Consider the following 17,875-nt stretch of genomic DNA (forward strand, 5'->3'; position numbering starts at 1 on the left):
GCAAGTTTGGAGATTTTTTCCTTCTCATCTAAAGATTCAGATGAGATTTAATATGTGATATAATTCCAGTCAACAGATGAGACTTTCACATCCTGTAATGTTAAGTGTTTTTTTTTGTGTGTGTGTGCATGTGTGTGCATGTTGGCGTGCACTTGTACAAAACAGAAAAATGCACAGATATACATAGATTAATTTACACGTATGAGGAAGACAAGTACATATTAGGATCGTCAAATACATCAATTGTATCTCTTTTATGTGTTATTTTTTTCCATAAAAATGTGTGTTGGAAGCACACATCTCAAAGCTTCTTGGCTTGCTTTTCCAGTCTGCAATGGGAGTCCTTGGCCCGTGACAAGTCTCTTCAGTGAGAGGATGTTCCCCTTGGCTGTTCTATAAAAGCAGATGCACATGTACTTCCTTCCAGATGGTGGAAAGCCTGATTCAAAGGGACTAATACTGTGCAGGAAAGACTGCAAACTCAGCATTGTTGGCAACAGCTGTACACTGCAAAGCAATCCCAGGCAAAAAGCAGAAATGACAGTCATAAAATGTATTCAGATAAATATTTCTAGATTCTAAATATGTCAAATGAAGGTTGTGTAACTTTATCACCTGAACAGATTGCACTCTTGAACTTTTACATATTTTGTCATGCCGCAGTCAACTGCAGAGATTAACAGGTTATCTGGAATACATGTTAAAAAGGACAAATATTAGAGATGCATCCCACAAATCTGACCTGTCTGGATGTGTGGCAAGAAGAAAAACATTATTTAAAGTCACTGTTTGCTACAAACTTTGTAGTGGACTAAGCAAACATTTGGAAGACGAACCAAAGTCATTCTTTCTGGCCTATATGCAAAGTACCGTGAGTGATGGAAAACTAGTCCTCCATATCTGGATATGACGGGGTGCTTTGTCTTGAGCATGAACAGGAAAGTTGGTCGGGGATGATGCAGGGTAACCCTGGAAGACAATCTTTTTAAGCAAAAACCTATCAAGATAACTAAAGTGTACCGCCAGAACCACAAGTTCAAAGCATATTTGTGTGTTAAGATGGCCCAACCAAAAGTTTAGACTCAAATGTAATTGAGTGTTTGTGGTAAGACTTGATGTTCACAGAGGCTCTCAGTCCAGTATTACTCAGCTTGAGCTATTGTCCAAGAAAGAATAGCCAAAAGTTCCAGCATCAAGATGTGCACAGCTTTGTAGAGACTTGGAAAAAAAATGTGACTCTACAAAAGATAGACAAAGGTGAGCTGAATAAAAACACATTTTTAAAAAGTCATATAATTATTCACTATTTTGTGCCAGTCTATTGCTTAAAATTGCAATAAAACATGTTTTAACTTTCACAAAAATGTAAATACAGCTGCAAGGCACTGATTCACGACATTGATTTTATAAGAGGTTGTTCACCTTTTTCAGATCTGCTAATTGAAAATGACATGATTAGTATCACAGTTGGTGTATTTTGCTCCCAGACCTTTGCATAACTTTTTGAACTACAGCAGTTTTAAAACTCAAACTGACTAATCAAAGCCCAAATTAGCTGTTTTAGTTACATCTCCAACAATTCCTTCAGATCAGGATCTCTGCCAACATTGTAATGTCAGATATAATCAGATGGCACATCTTTTTCATGTTTCAAAAGATTGTCTTTGTTTACTTTCATTTCTGTTTTGAGGCAGTGGGTATGACTGTTAGCAGCACCTTGAATGATGTTGTGATTGGTCTGCTCAGTTCAGATTTATTCTTACTTGCCTTTGCAGTGTGTTTCACCTTGCCTTACCATAGATATTCCTTATAAATTACTGACTCTTGTCTTGGCATCGTGGAGTTTGTTGTTTTATATTCAGTTTACTTCCCAGCAAGCAAAAAGTAACTTGTTTTCATTTCTTAATTGTGCATTTTGCTTCATTTTTACCTGACATTGTGTGAATGACTGATGTGTAGCTCAACTTACTGAACGGGCAAAGACCTGCAGACTCAGACAAAAAATGTTACTACTATAAATCTTTTTAAAGGAGCACAATGAAAACTAGCCAAACTCTATTCCAAGCAATGTGGTTGGAAGTATTTTTAAAGTATTGTACTGTTATGCTTTGAGGTTTGATAATTTAGAGTTTCAGCGATGCAGCTGAAACCATCTCGGCCAATGATTGCAGGACGATCAGATATAAACCAGTGAAGGAAAAAAAAAGCTCACTCGAGCATGTTCATCTTGTTGTTCAAAACTCACCACAAAACCAAAATCACCATGTGTGAAAGATATCAGAGAAAGTGAAAGCCAGCACGCTCTCCGCCGCTGTCAGATGAGGGAGAAAACAAGAAACAACACATGTATCCAAATCTGTAATTGACTGAGGAGAGCTGAGAGCTGCAGAGTGGAGCAGGAGAGAGTCTTCTGATCAAACCAGGGGCTAAATATAGGATCCTGCGGCACGATTTCTTCTGCTTGAGCAGGGATTCACCCAGTCTGGGAAAGAAAAGGAGAGGAAAGGAAAGGAAAGGAAAAGTGAGTATAGAACAGTCCCTTGGTGGATCCTTGGTGTGTGTGTGTTTGTAAGGGAGAACAAGATGTAAGCTCATTCACACGGCTCTGCATCCATTCACACCCTTCATCACACAGAGGAGGAACAACAGCACAGCAGTCTCTGTGGATCTGTCTGGCTGCTTTCTAATCTGTCCATCATCTCACCTCGCTGTGTGCCTTCGCTAAAGATATTCTCAGCAGATCTGTGAAATCAAAGTCCCACAGAATCTCAACCTTGTTTCATTCAAGCTTCTGTCAAAAACAATGCCTTCAAGTCATTATCTATAAGCTCCCAGTGAAGAGTTGTTATACACTGAGTGGCTCGGCGGAAAAATATAGTTAAAGCCTTAAAGTTGTGAAACAACTGCTGGAGATAGGAGAATAAATCAGCATTCAAGGGAGTAAAACATATCTTTTTAATCTGTTATAAATAGGCAAACACAATCTGTGTCCCCAGAAAAATATTTTTTTTATTATTATTATTATTTCTCTCTTTCTGTTCTTTATTGTGTTTTACATGTTTAACAAAAGTCAGAGAAGTTATGTAAGTTATGCAAAATGCATATAATATGAACAACTTTGTATAATCTCTTGATAACCAAATAAAGGTGAAAGCCCATGTGTGTAACCATTTCTAGCTGACTGTGTGTTTCAGCTTGTCATTCTGTGAGTCATGTTTTTTTTTCAAGTTTTCCCTCTATCCGTCTTCCAACTCAGGTCAGCTTCCACATCTCTACTCAGGAAAGCATCACCACAGTCTGATGCTGCCACCAGAATGTATCAACATAGGAATGAATGGTATGTTCAGAGAGATGCATACTTATTTTTTTCCACTTACAAGCATTTTGTTTGTAGCCCACAAAGTTCCAATTTGATCTCATCTTATCAGAACACTAGTGATGCACAGACAACTGTCAGATCCTTAAAGAGAACAAAGAGAGAAAAACACCAATGTTTAGAAACCATGACCAGACACGCCCCTCTCAGCATCAGCAACAGTGCGGTTGATGGAGTGGTTAGCTTTATGTTCCTCTGTGCAGATCGCTGATTACCTCACATGAATCAGAAACAAGAAGGAGGGTGTGAAATGGGCCCCGCAGAGACCGCGCTTTCTGAGGAAGTGAAACAAACATCACTCCCTACCAGTATCCTCAGAACATGGGAGAGCTTTCGTTAGGAGGGTGTCGGCTTTCTGCATCTCAGTGCCATCAGTTAACTGCAGCAGGGCAGAGGATGTTGAAGGAAGCTGGAAGAAAAGGGTCGCTGAAGTGTCTCTACAATTTACTGAATCTCCATCACAGTTCTTGCAGGAGCAGGCTCTGAAACATAAGCAGATTCCTCACACTCTCTCCATGAACTTTTGAACTGCTTCCATTATGCAAATGACATCACAACATCAAAAGCAGAACCAAGAGGCAGCTACACACCTTTCTGCCTCAAGATATTAAATGTTGAACCACTGCAAAGATTGTGCACTCTCTATGATTGCAATTATATTCTGGTTTTTTTTTTTTAATTTATCTATCCAGCCATTGATTGTCCATACCTGCTTATCTTCACTGGTGTCTGTCTCCAGCAGTCATTGGATGAGAGGCTGGTCTAGGGCAACACAGAGACACACAGAACACACAACTACACATGCACACAACTACACATGGACAATTTGGAAACTCATTAAGCCAATATGTAGTCATGTTAGCTTCACAGCATGCTTAGGGAGAACATGCAGAAAGACCTCAGGCCAGGATTCAAACACAATAGCTCTTTACTACAAGGCAACAGTGCTAACTATCGCTCTACTGTGCAGGTCTAGTTGATATTTGGTAAATTAAATATAATTATTTACATCAATCTGTTGAAGTTACCTTTAGAAAATGAGTTCTCTGTTTGCTTTTGGCTAAACAGTTAAATTACAATAAATATATTTGGTCTGAAGGCCAACATCTCATCTCTAAGTAAATAAAAGTGCACAAGCACAATCTGCTAATAATATTGAATAATTATCTTTATTTTTAATTAAAAATGCGGATGTGATCTGAAAGAAATGGTTAAAAACAATGACCTATGTTGATCAGTGGACCAACACTAATGTCATATACTGTAATTTAAAGCAATTTAATTTTTCTGTTATTATTCTAATTATGAAACGAAAGGGGTATGTAGAGAAATAGCTTAGTCAGATTTTACTCACGAATCGCACATTAATTACATCTAAGTAACAAATAAAGAGGAAAAGAACATTGTGATCTTTCAGGCAAACGGAGCCACGCTTTACTTAACATGTGGCTCTATTTTTTATTGTGGTTTGGAGCGACACCAGGCGGTCCCTGTGTGAGCGCTTTGTTATATTTCAAGCCACCAACAGGTGGCAGTGTGCAAAAACATGCCGCTCTTTCCCCACACACCTCCGCTCTTGACTCAAGTCTTCTTCTCTTTGCCGCAGCGAACTTTCTTTCTCTTCCGGTTGTCGTCTGTTGGTGTGGCAGGTATTTATTCATCCCGGTCCTTTGAGCTTATTATAATCTTCATCCATCTGCTTTTGTTTTATATACTGGTGACCAAACATCCGCGGACATTGATAAAGCTTCTAGTTAACAATGTTAGTCTTCACAGTATGGATAGGATTCGACCCTTAAAAAGAGACAAATAAAACATCTGAATAGTGCTAACATCTGTGTAGCTATTCTCGACAGCTACCTACATAATACCAACTAGTTCGTGATTTAGTTGACTATATTTTCCTCTTGCGTTCAGTCTGTTTATGCAGGGTTTTTTTGTGTGAATAAAACAAGTTTATGGGTGGCTAACAAGCCGAACTAAATGAAAGTTTAATAGCAACAGACGCTAGCATCGCTTTCGTGGCTAATGATGCGCTGGTTCTGTTTTTCTCTTGTCCGTTCTACAGATTTACCAGCGTTGAAATGGCAAAGTCTAAGAACCACACAACTCACAACCAGTGTAAGTGATTGCATCTGAATTTACTCGTTTATATTTATCTAGCTATGTGCAAAGAGCGGCGTTAAAACGAATGACTTTCTTGTTTCAACAGCTCGCAAATGGCACAGAAATGGCATCAAGAAGCCCAGATCTAATCGCTATGAGTCCTTGAAGGGGGTATGTATGTTCACCAACTCTGCTCTGTGTTACAGTGGTGCTTTGAGAAATGCAGTGTTCTTGCACAAACCTTAAATAGCTAAATAATTGTACTCAGTCTTTGTGCATTATCCCTTTGGTTTGGAAGTTGCTTCCACATATCCAAGACCTCAGATTTGTCTCTGTTATCTCTGTCCAATTATATGTTTTGTTAAAAATGTAAAACTTCTTCCAAGTTTCACCTGGAAGAAGATAAACTTTTTAATGATACCAAATTAGTGTTTCTGAATTGACATTTATTCATAGACAAACAATTCAATTTGCTACATACATTCCAGATTTATTCCAGTTTTTGAACATTACAGTCAAGTTCAATTTATTATTCTAATTGGTAGAAAACACTTCTAAGCAGATCACGTTGAGTCACTGACTTGCAGCATTCACTCCTGGATGAGCATGTAGTGATAGTTGAGAATCACTTGCATTGTGTTGTTGACTTTGTAGCAATCTCTTACAATGAACATGCATATAGTGACAATGGAGAGGAAAACTCCTAACAAAAAGAAACCTTAAGCAGAACCTGGTTCATTACAAGCAGCCATCTACCTTGACTGACTAGGGATATGAGTATGCTGTCTGTTAGTACTTCTGTGCCTTCATCTAGGAGAGAGAAACATAACAGATAAACTCTGAGCTGGTTTAAACGGCTACAGGATGAAAAAGTTGCAGCGAAAATCTCAGCCAACATCTTTATCCAGGACACAGAGAGAGACATGGTCAAGTGCATCGTCTAGAAGGAGAAATGGTTCAAATTGGTTCCAATTTTATAAGTAAACCCACCATATTGCACTGATGCAGCATTCCCTCTTGAACAAGCATGTTGTGATAATAGACCGTCGCTTTCATTTAAAATCTTTAAAATGTTGAAAGATTAAAGAATGCTGTTTACAGGATTGTTTTTGTTGAGTTTAATACTATTTCATCTGATGCCCTACAACTATTCAAATTTTTTTTAACCGAGAACCTCTAAATGATAAAGTTGACTTCTTGTTTATGACATTGTTTATTTTGTAAGAAATAAAAATAAATATCGCAATACATTTTCTAGTATCATGCTGGTCCAAATGCTTTTAACTAGATATTTGCACAAATGTTGGATAAAAATGTTTTCTCATTTGGTTGACAATAAAATGGATTACTTGCAGCTGCCAGTGGATCTTTGAAAAACTGTACTTTATTAAAATGAGCTTCAAACACTTACAGCTCTGTTTTCAAAGGTGTAAGGATGTTAAAACGCAAAAGATGTTTTTAGATTAATAAACTTTTTGTATTGCATGTTTGTTTTGTGCATTTCTGGTGAAGCTGCTGTAGTATTCTGTACTTGTGCTCAGAACTTTTGCACCATATTTTTACTTTAATCTAAACTGCTTTACAGGATTTTCTTTGATGGGCAAAATGTGTTTCCCCTGGATGTTTTAATGGTTTATGCTAGACTGTTTAGTGTAACAGCTCACTCATTCTGTTACCCTTCCTGTTTGCAGGTGGATCCCAAATTCCTGAGGAATATGCGTTTTGCCAAGAAGCATAACAAGAAGGGCTTGAAGGCGGCACGGAAAGCAGCAGCTCAGAAATAAGCTGTTTGCTTAACTTCCATGTCTGTCATTGTTCCACATACACCAACATAATAAAGTAATGCTTTATTAACAAAACAATTTTGTTTTATACATTGTATGTGTTGATTGTCCAGAAAAGGATTTATTTTAAACCAGCATTGTGGCTTTTTGCTTCCACACAAAATTTTGAAAAAGTTTGAAAGTTAGATGTGTCCTGATTTAATTTATTGAAGGTTTGACAAAAAGCTGTTTGAATTGGAAACCTCTATACTAAATGCATGATGGTCGCAGCTATTTTCACTTAATGAAAGGCAAGTCAGAATTGAGGATCTTGTGATAAAAGTTGCTTAAATTATGCAAATGAATCTGTAAGTGTCTCAGTTCAGTTCTCAATAAATTATTTATTAAAAAGTATAAAGACATCATGGCATTTATCCAATAATGTAGCCGTAATGGAATATGTTGTACAACCTGGAGACGCCCAAATAAACATTGAAAGCAGTTGAAATATGGTAGTTTTTAATATAAAGAGGATAAATCTTTAATAGTAAAAGTTAGACTTATACCTAAGAAGACATTACTTTCTGTATCATGTTCTGCAACTACTGGTTTTAAGCAGATTGCAACAGTAAATATAAATAAAAGCTCAATTCTTGCAGAATGATCTTTAGGTTGAACTCGGTACATTTAATCACAGGTTCTTGTTATGCTATAGTCTTTCTAGTCAAGATTATATAATAAAATGACTTAAATTCTCTTGTACTAAAAAAAAATCTACATTCAGTGAATTCAGCAATGATTTTTTTTGACATTTACCATTTTACCTATAGAATACCTATTATTTCTCCTGCTTAAATATTGGTTCAAGGACGCAAACGATTCACGGTGAAACCAAATTATCCCCCACAGTGACACACTCCAGTTCAATGTGGAGGACCCAATGGTGTCAGTCTCAGAAAAGATCCTCATCAGATGCTCAAACCACCTTCACTGTGCCCCCCTTGGATGTGGAGGAGCTTCACTTAAAGCTTCCCCTGAATGATGGAGTTTGTCACACAATCTCTCTAAAACATAATTGAGCTACCCAACGGAGAAATCTCACTTGATTCTTACAGTTTCACAAACACTGGGATCTATGTACAGCAGACCTGGAGTTCTGTAAAGCATTGGGTAAACTTGAATTTGAAAACCAAAGAAAAGATGAAACGATCATCTCTACATAGTCAGCAACATTGTAACTTAAATTTCACTAACTAATCCGTGTGTTATTCTAACAGTCCTATTAGAAATATTTCTATCAGTATACTATCAATGTCAGTTTTTTCTTTCTTAACTGAGGAACATATTTTCCCCATCTCTTTAAGCTGTATTGCATTTAGTTTGATGGACAAGCCAACAAACATAAACGGACCTTTTATTTTGAAGCAGCAAATCGGATCTCGTGTCGTCACTTCCGTCCATGCTCTGACTCCAGCTTGCATCATTTCTCGTGTCTCGGCAGCCGGTTGCAGTGCATGTGAGTGCCTCTCATAGAGCAAAGTTTTCAAGAACGCTGTATTTAATCATACTTTTAAGGGAAATCTGAGCACTTATGAGCAACATTTAACAAACGTGTACTGTTTCTTTAACAACAAACTGAGCAACTGAGCGTCTACTTGCTAGATTAGCCTGCTAGCTGACAACAAGGATGTGTCATTCGTGTGAACCAGCTAGTCTAGCCTGTTTGGAAAGTGGTTTTGTGATTTATTTATAGACATAAATGTTGATCTTCTTGTTAGGACTTTGAATTTGAGTTCTATTTAAAAGCCTTGTAGCTTGATATTAACTAAGGGAATCAACGTTGTAAATCAAAGTTTGTCTGGGCGATTGGTGCTAAAATATAGCTCGAATTGCTCAGAAGGTGATACAGGCATTAAACGTTGCACAAAAGTTCTTCATAGGGTACCTAGCAATTTTATTGGTAGAGATAAAGAAAATTATAAAAACATAGCATTTTTACTTATGAAGAAGCAACCTAAGAGATAAGGTAAGATAAATAAGATTTATTTGTCATTGTCATCAACAGATTACAACGAGATACAGAACTTCATTTGTCCTTGTCAGCACGCTTCCTCATTCCTTCTTTGTCACAGTGGAGTTTTGTTGTTTTTAACTTATGATTGTGGGACTTAACGCCATTTTGCATTTTGTTTGAGAAAGGTGGCTTCATTGTTATCTCCATGGTTTAAGCATGAGACTTCTGTTTTCATTGGCAACACAACAAGCTCATCAGATGAATGATAAGTTCCTTTGTGTCAAACATACACAAAAGACATTTTGTCCAGTGAATTTCCATTACCATTTCTATCAGTTCACCACCAACAACATGCATACAAGATTAAAAGAGGCAAATTATTATTTGATATAAGTTAGGCTTTCAGTACCGAAGTTTTTAAGTCTTCGGGTGCCTAAGACTTATTGTCTAAAAAAAACCTAACTTGATGACAAAATAGACGGCAAAGGTTGGATGAATTTCCAATGAAAATATAATGGTGACACAGCTGCCGCTGGAAGGAGCTGCTTGCAAATGTTGACAGCAATTGCTGATGGTGCTTTCAAAGTAAATTGCAATTAAAATAGTTCATCCCACAATAAATAACGCGGTCACTGAAAAAAATAAATATTCTTTCCTTCTTCCATTTTTCTCTGAAAATGAGCAATTGGTGTACAAACACCACTTGAGTGATTTCTTTGCTAAATGTATTAGTTATCTATGAATTGTGAATATCAATTTCACTTACAATTACTTTTTGTTTAAAGTCTTTATATTTTTTGTAGCAAATTTCAGTGTTCTATTATCAACAGTCAAGTTACTATGCGAAAGTAGTTACCTAGCAGCAGTTGCTAAGGCGGGATACATTTTCAAATGGCTCCGACTCTGAGCCATTTGAACATTTGTGAAAAGTTTTTGAGTGATTTTTACACCAAAGACTCTACTGATCCCTTGCTTGTCAAGAGAAAGACCTGAAACACACGTGGCTGTATTAACTGAAGTTAGCTGTAAAGTAAAAGTAAACACTATATATTTCTAATATATTAATGAACTGTTTTTCTGTTTGTGTGTGAACAGACACCATGGTGGAGCCAGTTCCTGAATCCATCAGTTTTCCCTCTGAGGAGGAGAAGATTATGCAGTTTTGGCAAGAAAGGGACTGTTTCCAGGAATGCCTCAAACAGTCCAAGAACCGACCCAGGTGGGACTCCTTATGATGGCATGGGTCATTTAATTCAGAATCATTTGACTTATTTTGTCCAAAGATTCCAGATTTAGGATTTACAGTAAGCTAAAATATTCTTTATATATTTCAGTTTTTATATATGTCTGAACATACATCAGTCTTTCTCTATAAAAATCCATTGCATGAAAGGATGGTTTGTGCTTTTGAAAGTGAGAAAGCAAGTTAAACATTGACCCAACATTAAAGAGATTGTACTTTCAGTGACAAAGGTAAAATTTTAATTTAACTTAGTTATGGTTGCAATTACTCAGTGACAAATTATTCCAGGTTTTAGGGAGACTACGTGACTCATAGATGATACAGATGAAACCATAGTGACTCATTGATAAAAACATAATTTTTTTAAACCCATGGTTATAAAGTATATTAAAATTCAAAAATGTATTAGTATTTGTGTGAAAATGTTGCTTTTTTTAATTTGAAAAAAACATTGAAAACATGTTCAACTACAAAGTCTTTCTTATCAGCACTCTTCATATTACTATGTAGGACCTCACTTTTTAATTTCTTTGTTTTATTGCGAAGTGAAATCCATGATATTACTAATACCTCACCAGGTACACCTTTTACGATGGCCCTCCCTTTGCCACGGGTCTGCCGCATTACGGTCACATCCTGGCTGGCACCATCAAGGACATAGTTACCCGCTTTGCCCACCAGAGTGGCTTCCATGTGGACCGGCGCTTTGGTTGGGACTGTCACGGTCTGCCTGTGGTGAGATTTTGCCCTCCAGTTTCTCAGAATGTTAGAAAAGTAATATTCTATGTGATTTACTTGTTCTTATTTGTCATTCGTCATTATAGGAGTATGAAATTGATAAAACTTTGGGGATCAAAGGACCTGAAGATGTGGCCAAGATGGGCATTGCTGAGTACAACAAGCAGTGTCGAAGTATTGTCATGAGATACTCTCATGAATGGGAGGTGTGTGCAATAAATATTTACATTTAGTCCAGTCTATAATCAATATGCTTATATCTGTTAAATGGCAATTTATTTACATTTTTTCCACCAGAGCTCAGTGAGAAGAATGGGCCGGTGGATCGACTTCAAGAATGACTACAAGACTCTTTACCCGTGGTTCATGGAGTCAGTCTGGTATGGATATCTCAAACTGTTGCATTTTTTTCTGTAGATGGTGTGAATTTAATGAAAAGGACATAAAATCTTCAATTATGGTTATATTGAATTTCTTATTTTATCTTCTTAAGTATTTTACCACTTAAAAATAAAGATATATTTCAGGACTTTATTAGCATGTATTACTTGATTTGAGCTTGATCTTAAAGGCAACATTGTTAGCATTCACATTATAACCCACTGATCTGTGCTGTAAAAAGCTAGAAAACATTTCTCCTCTCAGAGCTCACTCCACTTGCATTTAAACATTGGAAACTAATTGTCTAATTACCAGCTTGACTTTAACTTAAATATCCTGTCGTCTGCAAATTGTAGCCGCATGCTGCTAGAAAATAATGCAGTTGTAATGGCAATGTTCAATGTTACAATAATAATAATGCAACATTATTATCAGCGAGACTCCATAAAAATGTGTGAATATGCTATTGTCAAGCAAAGTCTAAACTCACAAAACATAGAATATATTTTTCTACTTGAAAATTATTTGGATATTCCATGCAATACGTATATATGAATATCTTGAAAAATTTGACCATGTGAGTAAATAAGCAAAGGAAAAGTTGTAAAAGTCTGTTATAATATACAGTATGTGCCTAATTTGTATTTTATGTTTTTTATCTGGATTAGACATTTTATTCTTTTATATTTGACCTGGTATAAAACACAAAAGCAAACATATTTGCATCAACTAAGCATTTTATAGATGTATATTATGAAGTGTGAAAATGTATTTTAATCTATAACAAAACCAAATGCTGCATATGTTATGTTACAACCTTTGCTTGTTATTTCATGTTTAAAAATGTTTTTGAAATCATTTTTATTTTGTTTTTTTTTTCCTTCAGGTGGGTGTTTAAGCAGCTCTATGACAAGGGTCTGGTGTATCAGGGAGTTAAAGTCATGCCTTTCTCCACTGCCTGCAACACACCCCTCTCCAACTTTGAGTCTCATCAGAACTACAAGGTTAGCTCAAGTCAGAAACTCTTTCAGGCTCCTTCAACATGTATTTTTTCTGAAAGGGATATTTGTTTTGGGATGTGGTCTATTTGGCTATAGAAAAGATTTGCATGGACAATAAAAACTCACTAATTTTCTGTCTTGCTCTAAATCAAATGTTGCCTTGCAAGCAGAAATGTATAATTCTTTATCTCAGTTAAAGATGCAGTCTGTTTTGCTTGGGAAAACAATAACTAGATTAAAAATGCTTTGAATTGTATCACCATTTTATAGACTTTAGCTCACGAGCCCATTTTATAGTTTTTCTGCGTTTACACATGAATTTATGAGGTTTTCTATAATTTTGTTGTCAAAGCAGAAGATGGTCAAGCCTGAACTCAAATATGCACTGATTGTGTGGTGTTTTATATTTGTGTTTGCACATATGTTGTAAATATCACCATATTTGTTTATTTTGTTTTTATATTGTATTGTATTTCTTACGCTGTTTGCACTGTCTTTGGAGCTGGGTCTCTTTGACTAAAATCTCACAGTACAAAGGTATAATGACAATAAATTCATTCATTCATTCAAGTCCATATTTATTAGTTTGTAGTAAATGTTTGCTAAGGATGCAGCTGCAGAAACTCTCAATTGCAGAATAAACTTGAAATGAAATAAATGAATAATTTTTAAGGAAGTGTCTGTTTATTCTAGATAGATTCTTAGATTATCGTAATATCATAAAATTATACTCTAGATTTTATGAAAAATATGTCTGGCGTAACAGATTATGCACGGTCCCAAACTGGAAACGAGAATAAAGAACAGAACCTACTCATCCTCTTCTGTTTCTGTCTGCAGGATGTTCAGGATCCCTCTGTGATTGTGAGTTTTCCTCTGGTTGAGAGCGAAAACGTTTCTTTGATCGCTTGGACAACCACACCTTGGACCCTGCCAAGTAACCTGGCGCTCTGTGTCAACCCAGAGTTCTTGTATGTCCAGGTCAAAGGTGAGAGATTGTGTTAAAGAACGAAGAGCTACATAATTTCATATTTTTATCTGTATTTTCTTTTGTAGTATTGTAATAAGTGCAGGAACTAATGGCTTTTTGCTAATAAACAAACTGAGGTTGTAGATTTCTTGAATTAGCTGGTTTGCTATTGTTTGCCTATTCTTTTAAACAATGACCTTAAATGTACAGCCAGAGTATATATACAAGGGAACAGTCTAAGTTAAGGCATATTAACAAATTCTTCACTGTCTGAGATTTTTTTGGACATTCCAAAGTCCAGAAGTAAATCAGCTTAACAATTTTCTCTCCCCTTCACAATTAGACACTAGTTTGTTTTGTTCCATAAGACAAAATGTAAGTAAAATGTGTTAAAGTCAGTGGTTGCTTCATGACAAAATATAAAAATATTCAACAGCTGTGAATAATTCTTGAATGTGCTGCTGTATGTTCTTAAATTTGGATTTCACAACTTAATTTATTTAAATGTTCCTTGGTCCAAATACTTTGGTAATATTATTCTTAGTAATTTATATATAAAATTCTGATTTTTTTTTTTCTATATTTAGTAGTGCTGCAGCTTGTTCACTCACCGCTTCTGAATTGGCTCCTGTTCCTTTAAGCCTCCTTCAGAAATACCACTCTTCTCTGATTGGATATCTTATTGGTCTAAAATGGCAGAGTGCAGGCTGTTTATGTATTTTTTTTTTTATTATTAATGGAGTGTCGATGTGGCCACTTAGTATACATCATGTGATTTTTTTACGTAGGTGTGATCATGTAAAGCGAGACCTCTTATAAAAATGTAAAACTTCAACACACTACAGAGGAAAGAACGTGTTCTCATCCTCCCATTGCCGAGATGTTACATAATTTCTCTCACTGGAAGAAACATTTTTTTAAATGGAACATCTTGTACATCATATCATTTGTTTATTTATTTATTTATGCAAAAAAAAAAAAAAAACAGCTTCTTGCCTCGCTTCCTGATATGAGACAGAATTGCCAGACCTTTACTCCTTGGACTGATTTTTAGGGTCTGGGTCCAGGTCTGTGTACCTATTACCTGAAAATGTGGATGAACCTCAAATGAGGCCACTTAAAAAAAGCATTGTCCTTGTTCAGATACAGAAAAAAAACCCCTAGAGATGTAGCTACTGTTTTCTGTTACCCTACTGCTGTATTTTTTTTCAGTTTCCTGTGAGATAACCGGTAGGTTTTTAAATGGATGACCTAGATTTCTGTCAGCTTGCTATAACCTGGCAGATACTGCAGGGGGCACTGTTGACATGCAGTGTTTAATTCTCTCTCCACTGGCTGTGCTGCATGAGAGACTGCTTTGGAATACCAATGACTGTTCTCGTTTGGCATCGGCACAGTTGCTTCTCTTTACTCTTTTTCCATCTTCATCCCAACATTTTTCCAAATTTTCCCTGATCGCTCTTCCCTCACATCCACCTGTTATTATCTCTTGTTGTTGGCTCCTTGCTTTGCCGCAAATGTTTCCGATTGATTCGAGGGTTGCCAGCTGCGGCAGGTCTGAGCTGCGCTGTCATTTTTCACGCCACTGAGGGGAAGAAACATTTTTTATTGATTCTGCTACGTATTGTCCCCCTTTCTTGTCCCTCTGGCTCAGACAGTTTGGTTTTGCCCGCCACACAGCTGCCGCACTTGCTGTTCTCACTGCCTCCTCTTTTACATTTCCTCTCTGCCATTTTTTTTCAACAAGCTTTAGTTTCTTAACATGTCTGTCTCTTATACTGTGCCTTGCAAAAGTATCCATACTGCAAACTTCAGTGTAATGTGTTTGAATTTTATGTAATAGGTCAAATCAAAGGCATACACTACTGTGAAGTAGAAAGAAGATGATACATGACCTAATTATTATTATTATTATTATTTTTTTACCTGAAACGGATGGTGTGCATTTATAATCACCCCATTATGTCAATACTATGTAGAAACATGTTTTGCTGACATTACATCTTCAACTCTTTTGGGCTTCGTCTCCACCAGCTTTGAACATCTAAACTTTCTAAAGACTGAAATATGTGACCATTGTTCTTTACAACAGAGCTCAGTCTCAGCCAGATTGGATGAAACTGTTTCCAGGTCTTGCTGAAGCTTCTCAAATAGGCTTAGGTCTTCATTCAAGGTGTCGATGCAAACTTAAAGAAGTCTTAAATTCATATAAGTAAATTAAGTCCTTCAAATATCTTAAATTAGTTAAAAATAATTTAATTTGACAATAAATATGTTAATCGCAGGACTTACATTTTTGTTGTTTGCGTGACTATTTATTCTTGTATGTGTAGCTTTTTTATTCTTGCGGGACCTTTCTGTCTGGCAAAAGCTTGAGTGGTGCTCAACTTTACAGTTGAGGCTGCTGGTAACTAGCTGCCACCATAGCTTTGGTATGCTAACAAGCTAGCTTTTTTTTGTTTCTATCATGGGTAATTGCACATTTATTGCTAGTTGGCTGGACAATGTTTGTTTTACTGCTGTCTCATTTCTGCTGCCAACCCACACGATGGTAGGTGCATTGTGTGCAAAAAAAAAAACTTGTTTCTTTTTCAGCCTTGGGACTAGTTTCATGCAATGCTACACTACTGCTGAAGAGATCTGAAGAATATTTGATGAGTTGCTGTTTATCGTAAATTAAGTTGATGTTAAAAAGCATTAATCACTCTGAAGAGGGCGTTTGGTTGACAGGGGATGAAAAATGACCAGAGCTGTTAGATGAATGAGCAGATATTCCTCTTTGATAGATGGAAAGACTTATTGGATGCTAGGAATATTGTGTTAGTATATGTCCACCACAGAGATGTTCAGATAAAGTGGAAATTTGATTTACGCATTTCCTCATCTGGATAAATGTGGGAAAAGCTAAATGAGATTAAAAATATATACCTGCATTTCTATACATTATGTCATTTATTCGTTTTCTGTATGCTTAAAAAACCTAAATTGAAGAAGTAGGTTAGGCACATTTCTTTCTATAACACATTAAGTGTTGAGTTTATCATTACTGAGATAACTGACTTTTTCATTATTATTAATTAAAAAACATATCCATCCTTATCTCTGCCTCATTTATTGCCTTATCGTCTGTGGTCTTTGCAGGTTAAACTCTGTTCACTGTTAAAATACCTACCACAGTTCAATTTGCAATTTGTAATTTCTTCTGTAGAAATTCATCAGATATGAAATGTGTCTGTATGAATCCCTGGATGAAGTATTTCACAACTTCTGATCGTTATTTAAAGGGTTGTTTGTTAAAGTCTGGCACTTTTAATTGGGATCTGCTGCTCTGCATCAGTCTGTATTTGAATATCGGTTTTCCTTGGCTCTAAATTATTAATGACATCATGTCCATTAAATATTCACTATTGACTTCTAGTTTTTACTGTTTCTGGTCTGAAATATATGTGTGTGTTTAATGTTCACTTAAGATTGATAAACGTATTACTAGAGATTATTGTGTAAAAATTGTTCTTCGTATAAAACTTGCTATAAAAGTGGAAACCCATAAGTTGCAAATGACATTTTCCCATTATTCTTTCAGATAATACCACAGATAGGACCTACATCATGATGGAAGCCAGACTGGGAGCTCTTTTCAAGTCTGAGAGCGAATACACAATTTTGGACAAGTCAGTAAAAACTATATTAAGTTTTTACAAGTTCAAATAAGTAATATTGATGTATAATCTTCGCTCTTCTTTGAGGGAACTCTACTGTTAAGCTTGGTTTCTCCCCTAAATCCTACACCCTTAAAAAAGTAGGAATGGCAATCAAAATAGTTTAGAATGTCGTATTAAATCACCTCTTGATAAGCTTTCTGGTTTTTGAGGATTTTGAGTAGTGTTTTTGTAAATTTTTATTAACATCCTCTGTTCTTCTTTCTAGATTTCCAGGCAAGGTCCTCAAAGGAAAAAAGTACAAACCACTTTTTCTCTACTTCAGTAAGGTAGGTAGGGTTTTCTATTTCATTTCAATCAAATTTTCTCGCAGTTTTACGTAATCTTTTTATAAAATAAAGAGAACAACTTTTTACTTTAGTTTCTTATTTCAGAATAGAGTCCCAATTAAATTAAATTGAAATGTCTCCTGAGGGAAATTAGCACTTTTTATATCAGTGTGACCACAAAGTCAGTGTGACAAAACTGTTATCTCTACCAGGACACAAATATCTCATGGGAATCTTTGCTGCTGACAGCATACATCAAAAAATTTTGTGCTAGTGTAGGAACCATGTAACTGCA

General features: G+C 36.1%; 2 protein-coding genes across 2 annotated transcripts in view; both read left to right on the top strand.

Moving 5' to 3' along the window:
* Nucleotides 1-4,914: 4,914 nt before the first annotated feature.
* On the top strand, nt 4,915-7,344 carry rpl29 (ribosomal protein L29). The gene is made up of 4 exons (XM_032550616.1): nt 4,915-5,025; nt 5,445-5,497; nt 5,589-5,653; nt 7,174-7,344. Exons 2-4 carry the CDS (start codon nt 5,461-5,463, stop codon nt 7,264-7,266), a joined length of 195 nt encoding a protein of 64 aa, XP_032406507.1. The 5' UTR covers nt 4,915-5,025; nt 5,445-5,460; the 3' UTR covers nt 7,267-7,344.
* Nucleotides 7,345-8,673: 1,329 nt separating this feature from the next.
* The window catches only part of iars1 (isoleucyl-tRNA synthetase 1), a 49,482-nt gene continuing 40,280 nt past the window's right edge, over nt 8,674-17,875 (top strand). The window contains exons 1-9 of the mRNA XM_032549732.1: nt 8,674-8,761; nt 10,355-10,478; nt 11,081-11,237; nt 11,327-11,446; nt 11,538-11,620; nt 12,508-12,625; nt 13,463-13,610; nt 17,176-17,263; nt 17,520-17,580. Coding sequence (XP_032405623.1) covers nt 10,360-10,478; nt 11,081-11,237; nt 11,327-11,446; nt 11,538-11,620; nt 12,508-12,625; nt 13,463-13,610; nt 17,176-17,263; nt 17,520-17,580 — 894 coding nt within the window. The 5' untranslated portion in view covers nt 8,674-8,761; nt 10,355-10,359. The remainder of the gene's footprint in view (nt 8,762-10,354; nt 10,479-11,080; nt 11,238-11,326; nt 11,447-11,537; nt 11,621-12,507; nt 12,626-13,462; nt 13,611-17,175; nt 17,264-17,519; nt 17,581-17,875) is intronic.

This window comes from Xiphophorus hellerii, chromosome 20, assembly GCF_003331165.1.
Source record: "Xiphophorus hellerii strain 12219 chromosome 20, Xiphophorus_hellerii-4.1, whole genome shotgun sequence".
Taxonomy (NCBI): Eukaryota; Metazoa; Chordata; class Actinopteri; order Cyprinodontiformes; family Poeciliidae; genus Xiphophorus; species Xiphophorus hellerii.

What these genes read in the sequence shown, in the direction of transcription:
- rpl29 (XM_032550616.1), top strand. Translation starts at nt 5,461, where the DNA reads ATGGCAAAGTCTAAGAACCACACAACTCACAACCAGT. An exon ending in CCACACAACTCACAACCAGT is followed by an intron (nt 5,498 to 5,588) that starts GTAAGTGATTGC and finishes TTGTTTCAACAG; the next exon opens with CTCGCAAATGGCACAGAAAT. An exon ending in GCTATGAGTCCTTGAAGGGG is followed by an intron (nt 5,654 to 7,173) that starts GTATGTATGTTC and finishes TCCTGTTTGCAG; the next exon opens with GTGGATCCCAAATTCCTGAG.